General features: G+C 45.4%; 1 protein-coding gene across 2 annotated transcripts in view; it reads right to left on the reverse strand.

Annotated features, from left to right (window-relative positions):
- PMFBP1 (polyamine modulated factor 1 binding protein 1) overlaps positions 1-7,553 on the reverse strand; it is a 75,865-nt gene extending 68,312 nt beyond the window's left edge. Inside the window, exons 1-2 of one of the 2 annotated variants that reach the window (XM_073605865.1) lie at positions 7,427-7,553; positions 3,463-3,600 (exon numbers count right to left, since the gene is read on the reverse strand). In XM_073605865.1, coding sequence (XP_073461966.1) covers positions 3,463-3,501 — 39 coding nt within the window. In that variant the 5' untranslated portion in view covers positions 3,502-3,600; positions 7,427-7,553. Of the gene's footprint in view, positions 1-3,462; positions 3,601-7,411 lie in introns of both variants that reach the window. The other variant, XM_073605864.1, reaches the window with a different exon arrangement.
- Between the last annotated feature and the right edge of the window lie 4,623 nt (positions 7,554-12,176).

The following is a 12,176-nucleotide window of genomic DNA, read 5'->3' on the forward strand; positions in this document are numbered from 1 at the left end:
TGCATTCTACGTTTACATGTTTCATATAGTATTATTTTAGTTCATTGTTGTTTCATTTTTCATATTTAGCGCTACACTTTGTTTTTTCACATTCCAGGAATGTAACTGGGCTTCAGCAAAATGGCCGCCTCCAGCAAAAAGAAACAGGAGCAATGCTGGAGGCAATTTACAGCACACACTAATTTTGGTGGCATAATCATTCATATGGAATGTGTGCTCCTAGCTAAAGAACATTGTTTTTTTTAATTAAGTTGTTATAGGTAAAGTCTGTCTTTAAATATCGTGGTGCTTTGTGTATTTCTTCCAGGTCTGTGCAGTAATCCTGTGCGAGACTTTCCCAGGAGCTTCCTGTAATAAAGATCACTCACTAAAGACTAATTGATGCTGTGCTGCTAAGGGATATATATTAAGAGATGACTTCCCAAAATCTATATTTTCTCATAACTTCATAGTATAATCTCTCTTAAAATAAATATATCCTCATAATTTCATATAAAGAGGTCAAGTGATTGATGACGCAACGCATCGGGCAGAGCCAGGTGACATCATCACGCAAAATCGGAAAATGGAGCGGTAATACGATTTTGCAAGGCTCTGGAGTTTTCCTTATATACGGTTTTTATTCTTTTTATGTGAGTGAGGTTTTTTTTTTTAATTAATTGGTTTTAAATAGCACACTGTACTATGGTGGCCTCTTATCTATTGTGAGCACATTCCAGTGAACAAGTCAGCAGTCCGGCCCCTTAAAGGGGTACACACTTATTTGTTGGAATGTTTAAAGATTAAAGCTTGGAAGATACCGTGATCCCCTGTATAACCCCCCCCCCCCCGAAAGAAGGAAAAGTCTGCATAAGGTGAGCCGCCTGGAGACTGCAGAGGAGTCTTTTCTTGTTTGTGTTGCACAGTGCTGCAAGCATGCCGGGACAAGATCATCCAGTGCCCAGGGCAAAGATGCCAAATTCTACCCCCCCCCCCCTTCATTATGTGCAAGCTTATAGGGGAAGGGGGGAGAGAGATCACAGCCAGCACCTCCTCCCGGCTCTCTCCTTACAGCTTCCAGCGCTGATACCGCTGTCACCACTCCCGTCAGCCTTATAGTAGAAGGAACTTGTGGTACCCCCATCTCTACAACACATGCTGCACCCAAGGCAGCTGCCCCTTTTGCCCACCCCCTTGTCCGGTCCCTGGCTGCAAGTGCCTGTTATATGGGCACTGCCTTACAGAGCCGAGGGAGACTCATTCTGGAGATCTGTACATTTCTATGCTGGGGAAGGGGGGCTGGAAGGGAGTTGAGTCTAGCGATGCACCGATGCAATTTTTTTTTACGAGTACGAGTACCGATACTTTTTTTTTTAGTACTTGCCGATACCAATTACCGATACCTACCGCAACTATTTTGTTTACACTTCAGCTGTCAGCAATGGTACAAAGAATTGAAAAGTTATTTACAAATGAAATAAAAAGATTTTTTTTTAAATTAGCGCTCTTTCAATGTGAAATGTATAAATATATGTTGATATATATGTGTAAAAATATTCACTAACAAAGCAAACAAAAAAAAGTTTTAATTGTTTATCGTTTATAAAATAGACGTGAACAAAAGAAAAAAAGCAGGAAAATAATTAAATGGAGGAGAAGAGGGAGTTAATTAAGGCTGATTAGAGTAAATTAAGGGTTATTAAGGGGTTAAGCAGAGGAACATTTTTTCATCCCTTTGATCTGCAGGTGAAGAAACAGAAAGATAAAAAGAAACAATGTTTCTTTTTATTTTAGTGTTTCAGGGCTGAGCAATGTTGTAAATAAACATTGTCGGCTGCTTTTAATTTTTTTTTGGCAGCTCCAATTACCGGACTTCTCTAACACAGGGGAGACTCACTGACAGCTCAAAGAGCTGAGTCTGAAGGTATCGGTTTCAGGTATCGGTGCATTTGCACGAGTACCGATACTTGTGCAAATACTCGGTATCGGCACCGATACTAGCATCGGTGCAACCCCTAGTTGAGTCTGTACTAAGGTGGCCGGGTGGGTGACTAGAGGTCGACCGATATGGGTTTTTCTCTGGCCGATGCCGATGCCGATATTTAGAAATCGCGGAGGCCGATGGCCGATATGTGATGCCGATTTTTTTGGGCCGATATATTAGGCCGATTTTTTTTTTTCTTTTTTTCCCCCCCTTCATCTCATAAAATCTAACAGTTAGACCCCTTTCACACTGGGGCGTTTTTTTAGGCGCTTTTGGGCTAAAAATAGCGCCTGTAAAGTGCCTGTAAAACGGCTTCCCTACAGTCTCAGTGTGATATCCCGAGTGCTTTCACACTGAGGCGATGCGCTGGCAGGATGTCTTTGGAGTGGTGTATACCGCTCCTCCACTACTCCTGCCCATTGAAATGAATGCGCACTGCTGCCGAAGCGGCTGCAAAGCGTTTTGGCAGCAGCACTTCAGGGGCTCATTTAACCCCTTCCTCGGCCGCTAGCTGGGTTATAAGCGCCCTGCTAGCAGCAGAATAGCGCCGCTAAAATGACGGTAAAGCGCCGCTAAAACTAACAGCGTTTTACCATCAACGCCTGCCCGCTCCAGTGTGAAAGCAACCTTAAGTAATAAGTGATACAGAAAATTTTTTACATTTAAACATTTATTGAACAAAACAAACCTCCAATCAGTTCACTTGTATGTATAATTTAGATTAAAAAAAAAAAAAAACTATATCTTAAATATTAAATACACAAAAACAGGTAACCAAAACTTTTGGACGAAAAAAAATGGGCTAACTTTACTGCTTTTTTTTTTTTATTTTTAATTAGTGTATTTTATTTTTAAAAATTGCGTTTGAAAGACCGCTGCGCAAATACCGTGTGACATAAAATATTGCAACAACCGCTATTTTATTCCCTAGGGTCTCTGCTAAAAAAAAAATATATAATGTTTGGGGGTTCTAAGTGATTTTCTAGCAGAAAATACAGAATTTTTACTTGTAAGCAACAAATGTCAAAAAAGATTTAGTCTTTAAATGGTTAAACTGAGAACTTCTACACACGGAGTTCAGTCTATTGATAAAAGAACCTGAAAGAGATACAAATGTATCTTCTTATCACTTGACTTGGCAGGCTGCCCAGAGGAGGAGAGAAGAAACCTTCAGAAAACTTGCATTAACTTCTATTACAGAAGTCATTTGCAAGTCCCGCTGAAGTTATAATCGGCTTTTTTTATCAGCACAATCGGCCGATGCCGATTAAGTAAAAAAAGCCAAATATCGGCCGATATATCGGCCGGCCGATATATCGGTCGACCTCTATGGGTGACACCATGTTTTACCCCAGGTGACACCAACCCTAAAGACACCCCCGCTAGACAGGTAGGTTGGAACAGCTGAATGCGCTGGAAGGCCAATGTTTCCATAATTGAAGGGGAATATGAGAACTTTCTGATGTCATAAACTTGCAGGTCACCCGCCACCCACTGACCTTGGATTCATGATGCCTCCTGATGCCCAAGCTGCTCATCCTGTGGAGCTGTTCTTCATACAAGCTGTGAACGTTGGTAAAAGCTGCCCAGCTTCGGTTCTGAGCTCTGGCTGCCTTCGGTCACTGTCTTTCCATCACCTGAAAAAAAGCAACAGACGTGAATGTTTTATGTATAGAAAGCAATTCGTGGAGCGTACAGCTTCCAAAGGTGGGCAAATATTAACAATGTCACCCATTAGGGCTCATCCAGACCCGTCCTCCAAGCTGAGCCGCTGTTGGCTGCGTGTGAAGCCAACTTGCAGCTGCATGGAGGCAACCCATAAAAGTGGAGGCAGACGCAGCAGCTGCATGGACGCAGACGCATGTCACGATTGGACATACGTGCTGGATGGGGGGGGGGGGGGCAGGGATCAATTCCAAACGCACAGCGCCTGCTTTCACACCCATGCACCTGCTCTATGTAAAAATGTTGCCATGCCCGGTGGCAGTGAGTTACGAAGCCTCAATTATGTGGCGCATCTGCAGCGGGGTTCTGCGCATGCGCACAAATGCTGACAGTTTTAGGTGGATGAGAAATATAGTGACCGGCAGCATTTTCTGTGCATGTGTGGAAAAGTGCGGATTGGTAACCCCCTGCCTCCTGGGATAGCTGTGACCAAATGCCCCAGAGGAGACCAATGGCACAACTACACAGGAGCAGATTTTTATAAAAATGGAGACGCAGAAGAGCAATGTGTGTGTGGGTGTGGGTGTGGGGGGGGGGGGTAATTTAGAAGTGATTTAGTTCTGCTTCAAGTAATGACAGTTATTTCCGAATACACAGGACCAGAGCAGGGATGTAAGAATTACTCCGCTTCATGGGGGGGGGGGGGTGTACAGGTGTGAGATAGAAAGGGGGACCCCCCCCCAAGAGTTTTTATTGTAATGAAAGCCGATTTTTTTTTTTTTAGCTTTAGTATCACTGTACATGTGTAGATTGTGTAGGTGGGAAGGGCGGCAGTTGAGTAAACATGTTGTTTTGCCCAGTGAAGCGGAGAAATGTAAATAGGATTTGAATGGAATGAATAAAAGATGAGCGGTATAAACTCCGCAGTGATCCATCCAGTGCGTCCCAACAGCTTCCATTATCACTACGGCTGGACTGACTGGTCTGTATGGAAATCGGAAGGGGGGCGTGTGTGTGTGTGTGTGGGGGGGGATTTATTATTAATATCATGTGAAATAAAAAAGGAATTCACATACTGAACACTACCATTACCGTACCGAACACTGCACAACCGTACCGAACACTGCACAACCGTACCGAACACTGCACAACCGTACCGAACACTGCACAACCGTACCGAACACTGCACAACCGTACCGAACACTGCCATTCCCATACCATCCCATGAAAAAAAAAAAATATTTTTTTTTTTACTTTCTGCTATAATAAATATCCAAAAAAAAAAAAACATATAAAAAAACTAATTTATTCATCAGTTTAGGCCAATTGTACGCCAATACACCGTATATACTCGAGTATAAGCCGAGTTTTTCAGCACATTTTTTCGTGCTGAAAATGTCCCCCTCGGCTTATACTCGAGTCCAGCACTTTTCTGCAGCAGAGAATGACATTTTCCGAACCGAATTTGGGGCCCCGTATCTTTGGGCCACTTGGTGCTAGGATCCCTAAATTTGGTGCGCAAACACACTGGAACTAGCACTACAACAGCTGGGGTTCCTAGCACCAAGTGGCCCCGAGATACGGGGCCCCAAAGTCGATTTGCAAAATGTCATTCTCTGCTGCAGAAAAGTGCATGACATTTTCCGAACCAAAATTGGGGCCCCATATCTCGGGGCCACTTAGTTCTAGGAGCCCCAGATTTGTATATGTTGTAGTGTTACATATACTGGGTTTGCACACCAAATTTGGGGTTCCTAGCACCAAGTGGCCCCGAGATACGGGGCCCCAAAGTCGGTCAACTGTGTCCATCTGCATCATGTCATTTCGGGACCCTTTGGGTCCAGAGACCCCAAATTTTGGTTGCAGCTAGGGGGGCATCTAGGAACCCTTAACTACCGAGTTTGAAGTTCGGGGGACCTATGGCTGCAAATGGGCACAGTGAGGCTGCAAATGGGCACAGTGAGGCTGCAAATGGGCACAGTGAGGCTGCAAATGGGCATTGTTGGCCCTCTTTTCCACTTACAGTAGCTGCGCATTTCTCACCCTCGTCTTATACTCGAGTCAATAAGTTTTCCCAGTTTTTTGTGGTAAAATTAGGTGCCTCGGCTTATATTCGGGTCGGCTTATACTCCAGTATATTTCTACATAATTTTGGTAAAAAAATAAATCGCAATAATCGATTGGTTGATTGGTTTGTGTAAAAGTTATAGCGTCTACAAAATAGGGGATAGATTTATGGCATTTTTATTTATTTATTTATTTTTTTCCCTAGTAATGGCGGTGATCTGCAATTTTTAACGGGACTGCGACATTGCGGCGGAACAGATCAGACGCTTTTGACACCTTTTTGGGACAAGTGACATTTATACAGCGATCAGAGCTAAAAAATAGCCACTGATTACTGTATAAATGACACTGGCAGAAAAGGGGTTAAGACTAGGGAGGAGATCAAGGGGTTAAATGAGTTCCCCAGGGAGGTGTTTCTAACTGTGGGGGGAGGACTGACTGGGAGTAGAGAGAGATCCCTGTTCCTGATCACTCTGTACTCCCCTGACAGAACAGGGCTCTCTGTTTACATTGACAGATCCCTGTTCTGGCTCTCTGAGGAGCAATTGCGGGTCGCTGGCAGACATCGCGCCCGTTGGGCACGCACGCGCGCCGCGCCCCCCTATCGCTCTTAAAGCGCCCCGACGTACACCTATGATGATTCGCGCAGCCATGCCAACCTGCCGCGGTATAATGACGGCGGCTGGTCGGCAAGCGGTTAACATGGGAACGAGGGATACAGATATGCAGGCGTAAGACACGCCCCCTTAAAGGAGAATTAAGCCAAAAAAAATATATATATTATTAGTTAATCCCACAAGTGTTTTGTTTTTTTTTCTTTTTACCACTACTATTCCTTTATATTGGATTTTGAAATGTACAATTGCAACAATTTAGAAATCAGATGAAAGGTTTAGCACTGGGAAACACTTTTTGAAAGATAAATAGTGCATTTTATGTACAACTATATAGATCAGACCAAAGTGAGGGGCAAATGAGGAGGAAAGAGGGAAAGAGGGACATTGTTCCAAACCAGGGACAGTCCCTCGAAAATCCGGGACAGTCCCTCGAAAAAACGGGACAGTCCCTCGAAAATCCGGGACAGTCCCTCGACAATCCGGGACAGTCCCTCGACAATCCGGGACAGTCCCTCGAAAAACTGGGACAGTCCCTCCACAATCCGGACAGTTCCTCGAAAATCCAGGACAGTTGGGAGCTATGCCCCAAGCGCAGGTAGAAATTTGCCGTGCATCTTTGGTACACGCCAAAACGCGCGGTGAAAAAAAAACACACCACGCTCCTCCAAAAAAGATCTAGGAGCCTCTTTGGGGCATTCGTTGCTGGTAAGGGCGGCCTATTACAGCGAATGGACCACCCTGTACACACGGCAAATGCTGCACAAAAAAAAAAAAGAACCCGCTACGCTCAAGCGCGGTAAGAACGGAATATGTAAGGTATATTATACGGCGTGCAGAGGGGTCTTCAGCCACATGGAGGGTGTATGCCGCACACAATGGGGGGGAATTTACCAAAACTGGAGCAGACAGAATCTGGAGAAGTTGTCCGCAGCGACCAATCAGCTTCTAGCTTCAGTTTGTACAATTAAGCTTTGAAAATGAAAGCTGGAAGCTGATTGGTTGCCTTCCACAGCTTCCCCTCAGCTACTGACATTTACAAATAAAAAAATAAAAAGAATATCTATATAATATATAAATCTATCTGTAGACATAGACACACCATTGCAGGTCTCACCATGGTCCGCATCTCTCAGCTCCTCTCATCCCCCGTCGGCGCAGCCTAACCCGATGAACAGCCAGACTGACAAGCCGCCTCGCCAACCGCAGCGAACGTCCCGCCCACTCCCGTGGCTGTAGGAACCAATCACCGCGCGCCCCTTCCAATCCGCCTTCCGGTGGTTGGGTGAACTTCTAGTCACCTAGGAAACGGCTTTCGCCTTGTCTCCGGCCATTGGGCACAGGACTGGCCAGTGGAAATGGAGCGTGGCTGAGCGGCAGGGGGTTTATCCAATCAGACGGCAGCCCGGGGCGGGAGGTTGGTAGAGAGGAAGAGGAAGCGTTGCCTTGTTACCATGGAGACGGGGCACAAGCTTGGTGGCTGGGAGGACGGTTGGAGGAGGTGTGGCAGAGAACAATGTGGTGGAAACAATAAACAATCCAGCAACCGTCATTCCGGAGTCCTCCACAGCTGGGCGATGTACTGACCGACAATCCACACACCATACAATCTGATTGTACAATCTCCTCTGTTCACACTGGGGAGGCTTCGTCCTCAGCGCAGCTCACCAACGACTTCTTCAGAATAGAAGTCAATGCAAGTCGCCCCCGAGTAATACGGAACCTTTCTCTAAGTCGGAGCAACTTGAGTCTCTCCGATTAGAACGGTTCCATTGCACTGAATGGGGCGCGACTTGTCGGGTCGCCCGTGTGTGAGCCGAGCCTCACCCCTTCACCACCATGATATAACCGAACGACGGGTAAGGCCAGGGGCGCACATTGCCGGGAAAGCGTCATATGACGTCCTGCTGTGCGCTCCCTGCACCGCACTGATCTGTGATCGCTGCGTCCTTCAGTATCAGCAATCCTCTCCTCACACTGACAGCACACGGGGAGAGTCAATAACGGGCAAATCCACACAGGTGTCCTGATTATCAGTGCAGCCCCAACAGTGCCCACCAATGATGCCAATCTGTGCCCATCAGTGCAGTATATCAGAGCCAATCAGTGATGCCTATCAGTGCCTCCTCATCAGTGCAGCATATCAGAGCCAATCAGTGATGTCTATCAGTGCCTCCTCATCAGTGCAGCATATCAGAGCCAATCAGTGCCTCCTCATCAGTGCAGTATATCAGAGCCAATCAGTGATGCCTATCAGTGCCTCCTCATCAGTGCAGCATATCAGAGCCAATCAGTGATGTCTATCAGTGCCTCCTCATCAGTGCAGCATATCAGAGCCAATCAGTGCCTCCTCATCAGTGCAGTATATCAGAGCCAATCAGTGATGCCTATCAGTGCCTCCTCATCAGTGCAGCCCCAGCAGTGTCCATTAGTGCCTTCAATCAGTGCCCACCAGTGCTGCATATCAGTGCCCATCAGTGATTCCTATCAGTGCTGCATATCAGTCCAGCTTCATCAGTGCAGCCTATCATTGTCCATCAGTGCTGTCAATCAGTGCAGCCCCATCAGTGCCTCCTCATCAGTGCAGCCCCAACAGTGTCCAGTGCTGTCAATCAGTTCCCACCAATGCTGCCTGTCAGTGCCCATCAGTGATGCCTATCAGTGCCACCTATCAGTGCCTCCCCATCAGTGCCACCTATCAGTGCTTCCCCATCAGTGCCGCATATCAGTGCATCCTCATCACTGCCCATTAGTGCTACCAATCAGTGCCCACCAGTGCTGCCTGTCAATGTCCATCAGTGAAGCCTATCAGTGCCTCCTCATCAGTGCAGCATATCAGTGCAGCCGCAACAGTGTCCATTAGTGCTTTCAATCAGTGCCCATCAGTGCCTTCCCATCAGTGCTGTCTATGAGTGTTGCATATCAGTGCCCATTAGTGCAGCCTATCAGCGCCGTATATATCTGTGCAGCCCCAACAGTGCCCACCAGTGCTGCCAATCACTGCTCATCAGTGCTGCCTGTCAATGCCCATCAGTGAAGCCTATCGGTGTCGCATATCAGTCAAGCCCCATTAGTGCCCATCAGTGCTGTCTATCAGTGCCCATCAGTGAAGGAAAAAAATTACTTATTTACAAATATTTAAAACAGAAACTAAGAAAAACTTTTTTTTTTTTCAAAACTTTTAGTCTTTTTTCATTTGTTTAGCAAACAATAACCCCCCCCCCCCACCCCCAGAGTTGATTAAATACCACCAAAAGAAAGCTCTATCTGTTTCAAAACAATCAAAACATTTTCATATGTGTACACTGTAGCATGACCGCGCAATTGTCATTCAAAGTGTGACAGCGCTGAAAGATGGAAATTGTCCTGGGCAGGAAGGGGGTGAACGTACCCGATAGGCAAGTGGTTAACTCATGTCTGCTGCACCCAGCTACTGCAGTGGATCTGTCATTTCTCCATTTCTGCTGTGCCACTGCAGGAGCAGGGTGCAGCAAAATTGGAGGAAAGACATGTTAAAGTAGAACTATAGGGAAAACTTTTTTTTAAAAATTTGGATGGAGTAAGGGAGGGTTATAACCCCTGTGAGATTAGTTTATCCCTATCTTTGTCCCATTGGGGAGATTTACCTTTACTTCCTGTCCCATAGTCAAACAGGAAGTGAGAGGAAATACAAATTAAGGAAATTCCTTAGGGACCCCCAGGTCACCAGAACTATTGTCCCCCTTTGGACGATTTCCCCTCTATTACTTTTCTGGGGACGACCCAAAAGTTAGGATTTTCTTTTACTTTCACTTTTAACCACTTCAGCCCCGGAAGATTAATAACCAGGCCATTTTTTGCGATTCGGCACTGCGTCATTTTAACTGACAATTGCGCGGTCGTGCGACGTTGTACCCAAACAAAATTGACGTCCTTTTTTTCCCCCACAAATAGAGCTTTCTTTTGGTGATATTTGATGACCTCTGCGGTTTTTATTTTTTGCGCTATAAACAAAAAAAAGAGGGACAATTTTGAAAAAAACACAATATTTTGTACATTTTGCTATAATAAATATCCCCAATTTTTTTTTTTAAAGCAAATTTTTTCCTCAGTTTAGGTCGATATGTATTCTTCTACTTATATTTTTGGTAATAAAAATCGCAATAAGTGTATATTGATTGGTTTGCGCAAAAGTTATAGCATCTACAAACTACAGGAAACGTTTATGGCATTTTTATGGCATTTTTTAAATTTAAATTTTTTTACTAATAATGGCGGTGATTTGCGATTTTTATCGGGACTGCGACATTATGGCGGACACATCGGACACTTTTGACACATTTTTGGGACCATTGTCATTTATACAGCGATCAGTGCTATAAAAATGCACTGATTACGGTGTAAATGACACTGAAGGGGATAACACTAGGGGGCGATCGAGGGGTTAAATGTGTTCCCTCAGTGTGTGTTCTAACTGTGGGGGGATGGAACTGACTAGAGGAGAAGACAGATCGTTGTTCCTAGCTAATAGGAACACACGATCTGTCTCTCCTCACAGAACAGGGATGTGTGTGTTTACACACACATGTCCCTGTCCAGGCTCTCGTGCCCGCGATCGCGCGTGGCCGGCGGTCATCGCGACCGCCAGCCACGCGCATCGGTTCCATACCTCCCAACATTTTGAGAGGGGAATGAGGGACACCTACCAGCAAATGTATGTAGGCATAGGCCACGCCCCCCTGTCATGCCCCCTTAAAGGAGAATTAACCCCAAAAAAAGGTTAATTAAATCTACAAGGGCTTTTTTTTACCACTACTATTCCTTTATATTGGCTTTTAAAATTTCCAAATGCAGCAATTTAGAATTTGGATGAAAGGTTTAGCTCTGGGAAACACTTTTTGAAAGATAAAATGTGCATTTTATATACAACTATACGGATAAGACCAAAAAGAGGGACAAATGTGAGGGGGGAATGAGGGACAGAGGTAGAGTTGGCACCTCATCCCTTTAAACCCGAACACATATGAATTACACAGGTTCTGAGGCTGATTTAATGCAGATAAGGCACCGAGTGAGTTTATTTACCACCTTAATCAGCCACAGAACCTGTGTAATTATTATGTGCTCGGGTTTAAAGGGATGAGGTGGCAACCCTAGACAGAGGGACATTGTTCCAAATCAGGGACAGTCCCTCGAAATCCGGGACAGTTGGGAGCCATGCGGTTCCCCAGAAGTGCAGCGGGCGTGCGCGTGCCCGCTATTTCTGCTTAAAGGAGCCGACAAACAGCTACGGCGGTCTGCAGGTAACGTGCCGACCTGCCACAGTATAATGACAGCAGCTGGTCAACAAGCGGTCAATGATAATGATAAGCAGGAGAAATAGAGAGGGGGGAATCTCCCTAATGGGAACACGGGCAGCTATAAAAACCTGACAGGGGTTCTAATCTCTCTCCACGCTGTCCAAAACTAAAGAAAAAGTTTTGCCTTTAGTTATATTGCAGGAGCGGTGGAGGAGGGTGATATCTGCTATATACATGGATGAAGATGAGTAAAGTATCAGCAAGAAGACCCTTGCAGTGCAGGTGGTCAGGTGCAGCTCACCCCTGCATGCCCCAATAACAACAACAAGCAGTACAATAATGACGTCACACTAGAGACACCTTCCAAATCTCGCGAGAACTGCAATCCCCATATACAGGAGGTGAGTGCCAGGAAATGCACTGCAACTTCTGCTGATTAATTCTAATGAATGGGAAGATTCTTCATGATTTTGCTCAGCCACAGCCTTTCTAGTTGTTCTTCATAAATTAGCAAATCTTAGTCTTTTGAATACAGGATTACTTTGGGGGGAGGGAAAAAAAAAAAAATCAATGCTTTCCCACATCAAT

Source organism: Aquarana catesbeiana, linkage group LG11 (assembly GCF_042186555.1).
Source record: "Aquarana catesbeiana isolate 2022-GZ linkage group LG11, ASM4218655v1, whole genome shotgun sequence".
Lineage (NCBI taxonomy): Eukaryota > Metazoa > Chordata > Amphibia > Anura > Ranidae > Aquarana > Aquarana catesbeiana.